Source organism: Nannobrachium achirus, assembly GCF_963921795.1.
Source record: "Nannobrachium achirus genome assembly, chromosome: 13".
NCBI classification, from domain to species: domain Eukaryota; kingdom Metazoa; phylum Chordata; class Actinopteri; order Myctophiformes; family Myctophidae; genus Nannobrachium; species Nannobrachium achirus.
The window spans coordinates 16,733,862-16,748,861 of NC_137833.1; the positions used below are offsets into that span (position 1 = coordinate 16,733,862).

The 15,000-nt window shown below is 44.7% G+C and overlaps 1 protein-coding gene across 1 annotated transcript in view; it reads right to left on the reverse strand.

Annotated features, from left to right (window-relative positions):
* The window catches only part of ttc7a (tetratricopeptide repeat domain 7A), a 122,147-nt gene that overhangs the window by 55,969 nt on the left and 51,178 nt on the right, over window positions 1-15,000 (reverse strand). The window contains exons 13-16 of the mRNA XM_080740176.1: window positions 7,117-7,234; window positions 5,862-5,919; window positions 5,056-5,128; window positions 4,154-4,314 (exon numbers count right to left, since the gene is read on the reverse strand). Of these exons, the coding sequence (XP_080596302.1) occupies window positions 4,154-4,314; window positions 5,056-5,128; window positions 5,862-5,919; window positions 7,117-7,234 (410 nt within the window). The remainder of the gene's footprint in view (window positions 1-4,153; window positions 4,315-5,055; window positions 5,129-5,861; window positions 5,920-7,116; window positions 7,235-15,000) is intronic.

The following is a 15,000-nucleotide window of genomic DNA, read 5'->3' on the forward strand; positions in this document are numbered from 1 at the left end:
GGAGAACAGTGGAAGAGGATTGGGAGTATGGTAGGGTAAAAATGGAGGAGAACAGTGGAAGAGGATTGGGAGTATGGTAGGGTAAAGATGGAGGAGAACAGTGGAAGAGGATTGGGAGTATGGTAGGGTAAAGATGCGGGGGAACAGTGGAAGAGGATTGGGAGTATGCTACAGTGAGTTGACAGTTTGCTGCGGTGCCGGGGCCATTGCTAACAGGAATCACACACATGCATGCATGCATGCATGCGCAGCACACTGCCACAGAGATATGCACAAACATGCATGTGGAAGATTATCACAGGCACAGCACGCGCCCTCGAAGCCCACGTACCTGTGCACACGCAGGCAGGCAGGCACACACACACACAACCGTAATGGGGATGCCTTGCATTAGTGCGCAATATAAGCTTTGATGTTTGCCCATGTGCGGGAGCGTACTCACACGCACGCACGCACACACACACACAAATGAATGAATGAATGAATCCCAACCAAATGATATACAGTGAAATATTATACCGTACAGTGATCTGATAAACTGAAAATTCCCGCTCTTTTCCTCTGTCAGTGTGTCCATCTCACTGTACAGTATGTCTTTACTGTTTCTACTGTATTGTAAGACTCTACTGTATGTCTCTACTGTACTGTTTGTCTCTCTATAACAACAATGCTCTACCTATATGACCTCATGGTTGCCGTGGCGATGGGGATTCCTGGCACAGAGAGAGGGATGTGATTGGCTGAGCCCAGGAAAGCGATCTTAAATGGGTCAAAGAAGGCAAAGCATCTCCACGGAATGGGTGTGTGTATATTTGGGTGAATCGTGTGTGTGTGTGTACGTATGTGTGTGTGTGTGTGTGTGTGTGTGTGTGTGTGTGTGTGTGTGTGTGTGTGTGTGTGTGTGTGTGTGTGTGTGTGCGTGTGTGTGCGTGTGCGTGCGTGCGTGCGTGTGGCCGTGTGCATGCGTATGCGTGTGAGCAGAGCAGATTGTAGTTTTCAATGGTGCATGGTAACCTCATCTAAATACCGTCACTGTCCTGCAGAAACCTTGTATCTCCAAGTTTCACATGTGTATGTTTTTTTTTTGGTAAATCAAAGCCCTGCTTCATCGTACAAAAGTGTCGCACGCGAGGCGTTGTGTGCTTGTAGATCGGTTATTTTCACTGTTGTAAATCGTTTTTAAAATAATAACAAAAAAAGTAAGGTTTTTGGACATACAAGGTTTCCACTCGACAACGATGATATTATACTGTTCTCTTCTATCTCTGTCTTCACATCAGTGCTTTCCCTTTTGCCTCTTCCTCCCTCTCTCCCTCCCCCATCCCTCTCTCCCTCTCTCCATCCTTCTCTCTCTCATTCACTCTCTCTCCCTCCCCCATCCCTCTCTCCCTCCCCCATCCCTCTCTCCCTCCCCCATCCCTCCCCCTCTCTCTCCCTCCCCCATCCCTCTCACTCTCTCTGCCTCCCCCATCCCTCTCCCTCTCTCCCTCCATCTCTCTCTCATTCACTCCCTCTCTCCCTCCCCCATCCCTCTCACTCTCTCTGCCTCCCCCATCCCTCTCTCCCTCTCTCCCTCCTTCTCTCTCTCATTCACTCTCTCTCTCCCTCCCCCATCCCTCTCTCCCTCTATCCCTCCCGCCCTCCCCCTCCCTTCCCCGATCAATTTTCTTGTTTTCCTACATTTTCTTCTCTGCCTCTTTGAGCACTCACTGTATCCCCATCCGCCTCTGCTTTCTTTGGGACCGTGGAGACCAACAGTGACCCCCAATGGTTGGACCGGGAAGTGCTTTTACCAGCAGAAAAGGGAGGAGGAGGAGGAGGAGGGGGATAAGAGAGGAGAAAAAAAGAGAAAAAAAAACATTGGAAAAACGGAAAAAGGGAAGGTGATGCAACACACATCCATTCAACCAGGATACTACAGCAGGGGTGTCGCACCAAATTCTGGGCCCTGGGTACAAGGATTCACTGCGTTATTTAGTGCTTTAACTATTGAAAAATAGCAGATATACAAGCTCACAGCGCGACAATCGGTGCCGCGCTGCAAGCTTGTAGATCTGCTATTTTTGAAAAATCGTGAAAATGTGTGCAAGTATTTGAAGGTTTTTTGAAGAAAACTATGTTTCTATGTCAGCGGTGCTGAAACCTTTTCATGTGAAGGAACCCCAAAATGATATGTATTTGGCCACGGACCCCCATCTCAAAATATTTACTTCCAGGGACCCCCCAGAAGCAAAATTTGAGTTCGCTTAAAATAATACATATATTCAAAGATTTGCACACATTTTCACGACTTTTCTACAATCTACAAGCTCACAGCGCGGCACTCTGTGCCGCGCTGTGAGCTTGTATATCTGCTATTTTTCAATAGTTAAAGTATAAAATAATTAAGGCCCATCCACCTTGGGCCCTAGTGACTCAGTCCCACTTTTCCCCCCCCTTGTGACGTCCCTGTACTACAGCACAGGTGTGCTACTTCTGCGTTGGTTGTCAAAATCAACGCAACAATGTGGAGCATGCAGCAAGATGGAAGGTAAACTGGACTGTATACTCATACAGTATACAGCACTGTTTCCCAAACACTGGGACGGGGCCCATTTGTGGGTCACAGACCAATCTTTATGGGTCATCTCCTTGTCTTTTCCTACATTAAAAATATATATTTATTTCAAAAGATATAGAAAAGATATTTTATATATTTTTTTAAATAACAATTTTATACATTTTAAAACAAATACATCTAAGAAATTCCATAAAAAATAAATAAAAGAAAGTTTGGGAACCACTGGTATACTGTACAAGACCTGGGTCAAGTAGTGCAGTGTTTCCCAAACGGTGGTTCAGGGACCCATATGGGGTATATATGGTCGCAGGTAAATATCTTATTTTTCCTACAACAAATACATAGCAACATTTTTCAAAAGTGTGTGCATAGTAAAATCCAAAGCGTTTTACACAAAAAGTATAAAGATATAAAAGGATACAAAATGGGATGGAGGATCTGTGTGCGTGTGTGTGTGTGTGTGTGTGTGTGTGTGTGTTCTCACCCAGACAGAGTGAGAGTAGGCCTACGTGAGCAGATATTCAGACGTGGGTCACACTGTAGCTGCAGTGGTAAAGGGTAAAGGGTGTGTGTGTGTGGCGTATAGGTACCGCAATGCAGTCAAGTCTGGCACGTCTAAATAAGGCTTAGAGTGTATACGTGAGTCAGGGTGTGTGTGTATCTGTGTGTGCGTGTGTGTGTGTGTGTGTGTGTGTGTGTGTGTGTGCGTGCGTGCGTGCGTGCGTGCGTGCGTGCGTGTGGTTGGCCCCCCCACACAGTAGAGCTCAGACACTCTATCCCCACAGAGAGGTCTCTGACTGAGAATGGGCCTCATTGCACCACACTCACCCACACACACACACAAACGCACGTACACGTACGCACACGCATGCTGCAGGATCACACTGCAATGTACACAAGTGACCCCGCTACGCTGCGTATTTTGTGGTTGAGCGTGTGTGTGTGTTTGAGCTCTTAAGTCATCTTAACTTTAACTTTTCAAGATCTTACAGTACCGTAACTCTGACAGTGCACAACGTTGTATGTCAGAGTTACAGACTTGTATGGGTCAATTTAGACCCCCCCGAAAGGAACCTAGAGAGTCCCTGGAATCCTCTTTGGGAACCAGTGCTCTAAGTCAGTGGTTCTCAACCTGTGGGTCGAGTGGGTCCCCAAATTATTTTGGGGGTCCCCAGATGATTGACTTAATGTGCCACATTGTTTTCTCACTCAACAGTGAACAAACCAACATAAAGTTTAAGTGTATAGAGGGTAGGCTATATCTGCACATTTCTAAAGTGACAATTTGAGGACTTTTTGATACCTCTAAAATGACAAATTAAATATTGGCCAAATTATCAAATATTAGAGGCAGAAATTCTAGACGATCTACATGCTCGCAACGCGAGGCCTTGATCTGGCGTAGATCTGCAATTTTCACAATAGAACCGTGTTAAACAAAATGTAATGCCTCAGCTCTTAGTGTTCGTAAGGGTGGGGGGGTCCCCAGTTAACATATGATTATTTTGGGGGTCGCGGCCTGAAAAGGTTGAGAACCACTGCTCCATAAGTTGTGTGGGTGCTGCTGGTTGGCTCAGGGCCAGGTTGACCTACTTGAAGTTGTCGGGGTGTTGGCTCAGGGCCAGGGTGACGGTGTCCAGGGCGTGACGGTGGTGTTTCTGGGCGCTCAGCAGCAGGGCCAGCAGGTGCAGGGAGTGACAGTCGTCCCCGCGCAGGGACAGCGCCACCTGCAGGGGCTCCATGGCCGAGGACACCTGAGGGGAAGAAAGTGGATTCACAGAGGGCACACAATGTTAACCGATGTTACAGTTTGATCGCTTTACGCAGAGGACTTTGTTGCGCACATCATAAGTAGTGATGTGTCGTTCATGAGTGATTGGTTCATAAGAATCGAATCATTAGCAAGACTCGTGAACATTCGTTCAAATCCCTGAAATGTGTCGTTCACACTTTCGTTCACACCCCCGCCCAATCACCATAATAGCCCCCTGCACACAGGACAGGAGGGCGGGCTGTAATCGCTTCCGCGATAGTGTTTTTCATGGGACGATCGCGATATGAACGGTGAACGTGAACGAATCTTTTGAACGGATCATTAACGTGAACGTGAACAAAAATGATTCGTTCACTGAATTGAACGGGATTGCCCATCACTAGTCATGAGTCTCCCTATTTTCCGAGGGCTTTGCCACGGATGGACGTGGTTTTGAGGTTAGGTTTAGGTATAGTTCATGAGTTTAAGGTTAATGGGATAGTTCACACCCCGAATTACTTTTTCTCGATCGATTACTCGATCACCCTATGGAGACTTGAATTCATGGATATTTAAAATTATTTTAAGCAAATAATTTGAGAAGACTCTTTGTGTCTCCATAGGGAACAAAGCAGGCTCTTTGTGTCTCCATAGGGAACAAAGCAGGCTCTTTGTGTCTCCATAGGGAAGAGGGGGAAGGATCCAAAATTGAAGACTCAGAGAGTGTGACAGAGGACCATACCTGGCGTACCAGGGCCAGCTGGAGAGATAGGTACATAGCGATCTGTGAATCCTGGGGGTCCAAAGTGTGGGCCCTATGGAAGAGAGGGGCAACGCGAAGTAGATATTATAGGCTTCTGACAATACAATCACATAGTGTTAATTCAGTGTAGGGATTGCACACAAATCTAACTTTTTAGTTAGATAAAGTAACTTTTTACTTTAGATATTGTATGTATTATGGATGTTCTTATCTTTGACAGACTTTTATGACTTATGACTGAGCCATGCAAGAGTGTATTGCATAATGCTGCTGTACCTTGGAAATATACTAGTATACAAAAGTATAACACTTGCAAACAGAGTATTTCTACAGTGCCAACAGTGAACAAATCAACATAATGTTTAAGTGTATAGAGGGTATCTGCACATTTCTAAAGTGACTAAAGGACTTTTTAAAGGACTTTTTTAATCTCACACATACCTCTAAAATAACAAATTAAACATTGGCCAAATTGTCAAATACTAGAGGCAGAAATTGTCAATCATTCAACAGCCGATCTACATGCTCACAACGCCTCGCAACACGAGGCATTCTGACCATGTAGATCTGCTATTTTCACAATAGAACCGTGTTATACACAATGTAATGCCTCAACTCTTAGTGCTTAGTGAACCAGAACCAAGAGTTTATTGCATGCTGCTGTACTTTGGAAATATACTGTAAGTACAAAAGTACAACACTAATTGTAACAGAATATTTCTACATAGTGGCATTTCTACTGTGAGTATATATTCCACCAGTGAGGGTATGATAGGTGTTCATACTTGTTCAGAGCTGTCAGGGCTCTCTTGTTGAACTCATCTCGGTCAGCTTTCAGAGTGGCTGAGGACAAAAAACACACAAAACACACAATCTATCGTCTTCTTTTAAGAGCCAGTGACCGATCGTATTGCATTTATTTGTAGTGATCCCGACAATAAGTTGCCAGGAATTCCTTCCATAGGAGTCAAAACGTGCGTGTTTCGTGCCACTTTACACTGGTCCGGTCACATGACACAAGTCATGTGACTCACCATGGAGTAATGGCGGCTGAGTCCAACGAGTGTTTATCTTGCTATTCTTCTGTGAAAAAATGCGGTTTTGGGTGATCAAAACCTTTTTTTGAGATAAAGGAACTTCTTTGTAGCACAATGAATAGGACTATATGGAGGATTTTCGCTGCGTGATGACGTAATCGCCCAATGGAAAGTCATGCGCGAGTCTGGCTTCACATACAGTCTGACTTCCCCGACAGTACTGTAAGGACTATATAGGATAATATAACATATTATACTGTATATCTCCCGAATATCTTCGGGATCGGCACCAACGTTTTTTTGTAATTCACAAGTTGATTATTCAGTTTATGATGATTACTATTAGGTCATATTGTTTTATTGTTTTTTTCATAATATGATAAAACTATAAAACAATATGATATGATAACAATATCTTTATTGGAATATAACTGTCTTGGTGGCTGTTTCGGGCATGGGGAAGAGGGGAACATTTCATGTTGTGTCTTAGGGTGGCTTTCATGGCCATGTCTCGAGCGCTTCTCAGCGTTGAACAATGGAGGAAATGATCGCAAAATGCACCATTTGCAGCTTGATAGGTCCTTTTGGGGTTTAAACACACATCAACGTGTAAATTAACAGCAGGAAGCCAATGTCATGAATTAAATTATCTTTCAATAGCAACGTTACGTTAGCAACTGCTGATTTTCAGAAGGTTTTCCTTCAGGGTTCCGACTGAAAAAGAGCACAGCTGCCCCTTAACTGGTGGTTCGTAAATAAGCCACACTGAGTGTACTCTACGACGACACCGCCCACTGCACTCACCACACTGACCACACACCCGGTGCGCATTTCCAAACGCACCCTTAGTCACCCCAGGACTGGGACATATGACACCCTGAGAGGGTACAGATGTAACCAATGTAACCATTTGCTTACAGTACGTCATACCCTCTCAGCAGGGTGTTCTGTCCCTTACGGGTCCATTTGGTTACATCACGGATGGATAGTGTATTGGACTGACCGTCAGAGGCCTGCAGACTGCAGCAGAGACCCAGAGCCAGGTAGGCCCTGGGCAGGAACTCTCCAGCCTGCTCTCCCATGGACACCACACTCTGAGACAGCTTCTCCCCCTCCTCCAACTAGATGGACACACACACACATTTCAATCATTTATTTATGGCCAAATAAGAGATACATTACAAGGACACAAATATTACAAGGTGCTGTAAATAACGTACAGTCAGCAAATCCTGGACAAATATCCAATACCCACACACCATTCAAGGGTACATGTAACAACGCCTTCGCCATATTTGGGGAGATTGCACAGAACAAGCAAGCCGTTTAGTTGCTTTTTTTGGCATCCCAAGTTGTTGGAAGCCTCTTACAAACAACCTATGTAAATGTCCAAGGCCATGCCAAAGATGAACACAAATAGATTGCACCTATATCCTAGCTCTGTGATGGTTCGTAGGAGCAGCTTGTATTGAATGACTTTGGTCATAAAGGCTTCCTCTAAGCTAGAATCAAAGGTACAGGAATAGAAACTGATTTACGTACGCGCGCACACACACCATAGGTGTTTTACCACGAGACAGGTATCCGTGTTAATTAGGTGCTGGCTCTTAATCAGTTTGATTCATAGGTCAGGACATCATGTTAGGTAATCAATAATACAGAGAGGTGCATGTGACCCCTGTGTGCACTCTGCTAGGCTGAACGTTTGGAGGGGTTGAGCTCGTCTCCCGTAGCGCTTAGAACGTCAGCGAGGCAGGGTGCTGACAGCGGGGGGGAGAGACAGACAGACAGACAGACAGACAGACAGACAGACAGACAGACAGACAGACAGACAGACAGACAGACAGACAGACAGACAGACAGGCAGACAGGCAGGCAGACAGAGACAGAGAGAGTACTGATGTGTGGGGTTAGTGTGAGGACGACCCAAGTAGACTCAGTTGAAGGACAGTGCAGAGTTTCCTGAAGGACAAACGCGCACACACGCTCGCACACACGCAAACACACGCGCGCACACACGCACACACACACACACAGCGGCAGGCAGGCAGACTGCAGGTGTCCGCTCTGAGCCCAGATGAGATGAAATGAGGTGAGATGAGGTGAGCGGAGCGGTGGGAGCTAAAAAGTGTGTCACTTCGAGTGAGATAACAGTGATGATGATGATGGTGTGTGTGTGTGTGTGTGTGTGTGTGTGTGTGTGTGTGTGTGTGTGTGTGTGTGTGTGTGTGTGTGTGTGTGTGTGTGTGTGTGTGTGTGTGTGTGTGTGTGTGTGTGCCATCTCTCTCCCTCTGCAGTTCTCTTTGTCTCCGTTGCTCTGAATCCGTGCACCCATTCCACTCACGTGCGTCTTGGGAGGATTAGGAGAGAGAGAGAGAGAGAGAGAGAGAGAGAGAGAGAGAGAGAGAGAGAGATTGTGCCAGAGAACATACAGTATTGCTGCTGACGGATGAGAAACGTGCACGCTATGAAAATCCCCATTTCATTCTTACGGGTCCATTTGGTTCCATCTGTACGCTTTCGACGTTAGAGACCTCTAATGGTCCCTCTGGTTCCACTGGTGCATTATCAGAGTCAAATGAACTATAAGGACAGATTAGTTTAACTGTGTGTCTGTTTCGGCGAGTGTGGGAAAACATGGCTTTGCTTTCCAACGGACATACCGGTAGCCATGCATGTTCAGAGGTTGGTCATGCATGGATTTTGAATGCTTTCCCCACATAACTTAGCCTCGTACCCGCCCTCTTCCGGAAACCATAAGTTGGTCGTTTACTAGGCTACACATAACTGGGGCAGTGGTGTAAAGCAACTAAATACCGTTACTCAAGTACCGTACTTTGAGGTATTTTTACTTTACTGGAGTATTTCCCATTTTCAGTACTTTTACTTCTGCTCCTACTACTGTACATCTCGGAGGCAAATATTATACTTTTACTCCACTACAATTATTTGAAAACTTTAGTTACTTGGTCTATTTTTATTATTATCACAAAACATACAGTATAATCACTTCAGTCCTGTAGGCCTACATTTCGTCCATTAGAAAATAGCCGATCTTTCAAATACCAGTACATTTTATACATTCAAAAACTTTGAATAATTCTGCATAATGACTATGAGTGCACTTTCTACTTTTGGTCATTTTAAGTACAGTTTGACGATTGAACAGAGTATTTTCCACATTGCGGTATTAATACGTTTACTTAAGTACTTTTTGCACCACTGCTAATGAAGTGTAAATACAGAGACAGCTGGAGAGTGGCCCTAGCTGCCCGGCGGCGGGCCTCGGCCTCGGCGTGACTGAGTGGTGGGACAAAAGGGACGTGAAGTAAAGGAAGGGGGGGGGGGGTCGCATTCATGGCGATACGATTCAATCCAATGATTTAAAATCGATATAGTAACTATTCAGCAAAGAAATGTAATCTGTGGGAAACGTGTCAATAGTGTATGTTTTTAAGGGAAAAATCTATTATTATGGAGTAAACACTGTGATTCTCTCGCAAATACATAGACATTATATTTCAACACATATGGACAAACTCGCACCTTGACATGAACACAGAGATTACACACATTTATCGATAGACTAAGAGTAGCTATATGGAATGGAAAAGTAATTAAACCCATCTTTTTAATTTTCCTTCATAAAATTGCAAAATAAAAGGCACAAATACTTAGTTTCCATACAATCAATTATTTGCACTGCAAAACGATTCGATACCGATTATCTGCATTGTAAAATGATACCGATGCGATACAAAGCCAAAACGGTACGATACATGCTTTTGCATATCGATATAGTACAATAGATCATTGCAAATTAAAATAGATTTTTTTCGATTCAGTTACTATATCGTTACACCCTAGCGCCATGCAGCCAGGCAGGCTCAGGCCAGACTGTCCGGTGTGCAGTGGAGCTCTGATGGTGGATAATGGGGGGGCGCTTTATGTAATGCCCCACTGCACTAGAACCATAGTGGCCTATTGTGATTAACGCTGTAAGCTCCTTAGTGTTCCTGGCCTGCCATGATCTCTCCAGCCTGACAGATGTGTTCTCTCCATTCCGCTGTGGTTAGCTCCTCCGCTCTAATCTCTGACCCCTTTCTCTTCTCTCTGTTCTCTCTCTCTCTCTCTCTCTCTCTCTCTCTCCCTCTCTCTCTCTCTCTCTCTCTCTAGGCACGTGCACACATAGACATCAAAGGGGGCTTGAGCCCCTGCCCTTTTATCCGTCTGTAAAAAGTGCCCTCTCCAGACCTTGATTGTCGTTTTTACTATGGTGAAAGAAATGCAAATGCCCTCTTTCCATGCCATACCTGAAGGCAGCATTCAAGAGAATTGCTATGTCTAAACCCTCCTGAACATGAATACAGCATCTTAGGGTGAAATAATTGCCCTCAATATGTAGAAATCCATGCTGTTACGCCACGTCTCCAGTATTGCCTTTTTTATGCTTAGTTTAGTGTCGTATCAAGTATTAAAAATAGCTGACCTCCAAGCTCACAATGCGTCGCTTGGAGGTCTGCTATTTGTTATATTTTCACCAAAAGGCCCCTTTAGAAATTTCAGCCCCTGCCTCTCTAACATTCTCTGCACGTCCCCGCTCTCTCCCCCCTCTCTCTCTCTCTCTCACTACTCAGGCTGCGAACAAACGGCAATCCAAGCTGGCTGACGGACGGTCACAGATTCTGTGTGTCTATACTTACAATATGTAAACCTGTTGTCATTTTTAGCACTAAAAAAAACATTAGAGCTACAACCTTTGTAACCTCTTGTTTCCAGCACATACACATGTTATGCGCAAGAACTCGACAGAAACCAATCCTATTCGGCAAGGTCAAATAAACAACTCGGCCGACTGATTTGTTTTAGTGGAATGGATTTGTTGTGCGGTGAGAGAGGACATGCAGGTGGCCGGAGTGACCGAGGAAGACATGGAAAACAGAAGATAGATAGAACAGATGATCCACTGTGGCGGAAACGGATGGGAATTCGCCCGAAAGAAGGAGGAGGATCTGAGGGTGTAGACTTGAAGGAACAAAACCTGCAGGGGGTCTTCAACGTTTTCAGGCCAAGGACCCCTTGGTTGAGAGAGAGATGAAGCAGGGACCCCCACAACCTTTTCATAGATTCCATATAGTTTAATTGTTTGACAGCACAATCAGCAGTGTATTTTGGATTCATGTCAATTCATGTTTTCAGATGAAAACCACTTGAACTATTTAACCACTTGAACCGTCATTACTGAATAAACTTGACCTTGCACTCTGTACTTAGTCTGCTCTTTTTCACCACACCGAACCTCTTTGCAGAAAATAGCCGATCTACAAGCTCACAACGCCTCGCAGCGTGAGGCGTTGTGAGCTTGTAGATCGGCTATGTTTGGCAAAAGTTCTCAGAATAAGGACACTAGTAGGGTTCAAGTGGTTAATATAAAAAAAGGAGAAAAAAGTTTCTATCACACAAAGATTTGGAGGACCCCCTGTAGTAACTCTGAGGAACCCCTAGGGGTCATGGACCCCGTGTTGAAATGATGACCCCCATATGATGACTTTGTGCTAGGGGCCACCAGAAGTGAACAAAGTTTTGTCACCCTACAACACGAATATGGTTAATGTTGTTGAAATGAATGTGATGCTGTATTTTATTATATTACTAAATTATATTAATTTTACTGGGTACACTCTGGAACCCCCCTCCCTCCCCCCTCCTGCTTTGAGAACCACTGATTCAGTGCATAATGCGCTATTACCATCAGGCAGAAGGTACAGGCCAGGGTGCTGTCCCTACCAATCATTTGGGCTGGCAAATCATGGGTGCCTGCTAGTATTGCACTGCTGAACACACTGTGAAACGAGCACAGGTCTCCACCAGGCCACACAAATCGGCCTGTTATAGCGCCACCATGAGGCTGATTTAAAAAATGTGGGGCAGAGGTTCTGAATTAGCATCCAGGGAGTGTGTGTGCTCAGTTTGGCAGCGATCGGGCCAACGGCGCCGGAGATTAGCTGGTAACAACCAGGCCACACAAATCGGCCTGTTATAGCGCCACCATGAGGCTGATTTGAAGAATGTGGGGCAGAGGTTCTAGATTGGCATCCAGGGAGTGTGTGTGGTCAGTTTGGCAGCGATCGGGCCAACGGTGACTGAGATTAGCTGTTCACAAACTGCGAGGACGCACGCACGGACGCACGGACGGACGCACGGACGCACGGACGGACGGAGGGGAAAACATACTCTCCCTCAGCCTTCGGCTGGTGGAGACAATGAACCACTTAAGCCCTACTTCATTTTACCACGGTGAAAAGTGCTAGAAGAAGTACTGAAATGTTTTACTTAAGTAAGCATCAATTCCACAATGAAGAAATACTGTGTTATGTTGTAAGTAAAAGACTGGTATTCAACACTTACTTGAGTAAAAGTACAAAAGTTATTGGCATCAAAACATACTAAAAGTACAAAGAGTACTCAGCTCACAACTGCGTCACAACTGCATCACAACGTGTCACATCGCTACAATCCAGTAAAGTAAAAAATACCTGAAACTACTACTTGAGTACAGTACTTGAGTAAATGTTACTTTACGCCACTGGCAACAAGTAGTCGAGCTTGTAGATCGGCTGAGATGCTTTTGAAAAGTAAAAAAATACAAAATTGGGCACTAGGTTGAAAGTAGAACCTCTGTCTGTGTGTGACGATGCTGCAACATATGCAAGGAACATTGGTGATATGTTTTTAATGTGTTTTGATGGATACAGCTCCAGTGGACACCAAAACATTGTGGGCACCTTTGCACAAACTGGCTGTTTTTGCAAAATGTTGTAATTAAGTATACGTACATGATTCGCCCTTCAATGACCGGATATCACAAGTTTTGCATCAATTTGTAATATTGGGCCTTAAATGTATACACAAATATGAATATGTATTTGCCCCTCATTTGTAAAATAAATGGGAAATAAATACCGGTATATAGGCCTATAGAATGGTGCCCACTGCCCAGTGTTCCCAGGGGCCCACTGTTCCGGTTTCCGTACAGGACTGTGATAACAACATACAGTACAAATAAACATCTATTATATTACGTAAGATACCTGTCACATGTGTGTGTGTGTGTGTGTGTGTGTGTGTGTGCATGACATACGGAGCACGCAGGCTGAACTAATAGCCGGGAGGATGTACAGGATCCATGAGACTCGTGCTGCTGTGGCATGTGTGGATAATTTTGCAGTATCTCATACAGTATGTATCGTCACTGTCGGGTGGAAACCTTATATGTCCAAATCTTACTTACTTTACTCATCTTACTTTTCAGAAAATCAGTAAGATGCCAAAGGGTGTCATTAAGGTGAGACACCCCAGGTGAAAACATGAAAAAAATTAAAATTGTAAATCTTGAGATTTTGTGCAATTTTGCTAAGACGCCTAAGGGCGAAAAGCGACCTTCGCGCCAACTGTCTTGGCCATATATGGATTCTGTTAGTGTGGTTCTCCTAACAGGGCATCATCTGGCATACAATCCCTTTTATGCCCATAAATAGAGATCCCTAACAGAATCCCTTTTATGCCCATATATGGAGATCCCTTCTCTGAGTATCTGACATCACTGTGATGTCACCTGTTTAAGCCCATATATGGAGATCCCTGCTCTGAGTATCTGACATCACTGTGATGTCACCTGTGATGTCACAGTGATGTGTCAGGGGAACCACAGTGTCAGGCGTTACCCGTCTGGACGGACGTCTACGGACAAGCTGTGACGGTTCTGATAGTATAATGCAATCTCTTTTTAAAATAGGGTAGGGCATTCTTTATGAAACAACATAAAAAAGTTGAAATAAGGAGATACAAGGTTTTGGCCTGACGACGACAACATCTTTCTGGGCTGTATGGTTGTTTTGATGATGGTATTGTTGATAGTACGTATCTGTGTCTGTGTCTGTATTCTCCCACACATCAGACATTTGCATAATATGTGTGCCGTCTTCAACATTTCTGTATCTTTTGCCACAAAGACATGAAGGACTCTTTGAACACGGGTTGGCTCCAGTGTTCATCATTTTGACAGCTAATTTTGATTCAGCCCTATTTCAACTTTGGCTATTTGAAAATAGACAATCTAAAAGCTCACAATGCTCCACGATGCGAGGCATTGTGAGTTTGTAGATCTGCTATCTTCTGTGAAATGGGACATGCGTCTGCGTAATGAGTACTTTTACTTAAGAATATTTTGATGCCAATACTTTTGTACTTTTACTCAAAGTAATTGTTTGATCACCAGACTTTTACATTGCGATATTGATACTTTTACTTAAGTAAAAAAAGTGTACGCTGTGTTTGTTGTGCCTAGTGTACGCTGTGTTTGTGTAGTGTGTGTGTGTGTGTTTTCACGAATGCATGTCATGGTACACACTGTGTGCACATAGAGTGTCTGTGTGTGTTTGTTTGTATGAATGCATGTCATGTCAGGGTATAAAAGGGTCCTTGTGTTGTGGAAACAGAGAGCCTGCTGGCCCCAGGGACCCTCGGCCTGCTTAATCGGCTCATGCATGGGGGCCTAGCTGCTAATGACAGAATCCAACATCCCCGGGCTCCTTTTTATAAGGAGCAACGTAATCTGCGGCTTGCACAGCCGACCTCGTAACCTTGGAGAGAGAGCACACGTTACTTTAACTACGAACAGCGGCTTTTCTGTCTGGTCTGGTATAGCTTACACACACACACTGGCTCAACTACGTCGTAACAACGGCATGTGTGGCGGGCACCTTGTCGAGACATTGGGGAATTTAAGGAGCCCGTTTCTACTACCGCAATGTGAGGCGGGACTACGGCTGCTATGGCGTAATCGCTGTTGCGGTCCAAATCATTAAGCAAACAGCCGTCGGCGACG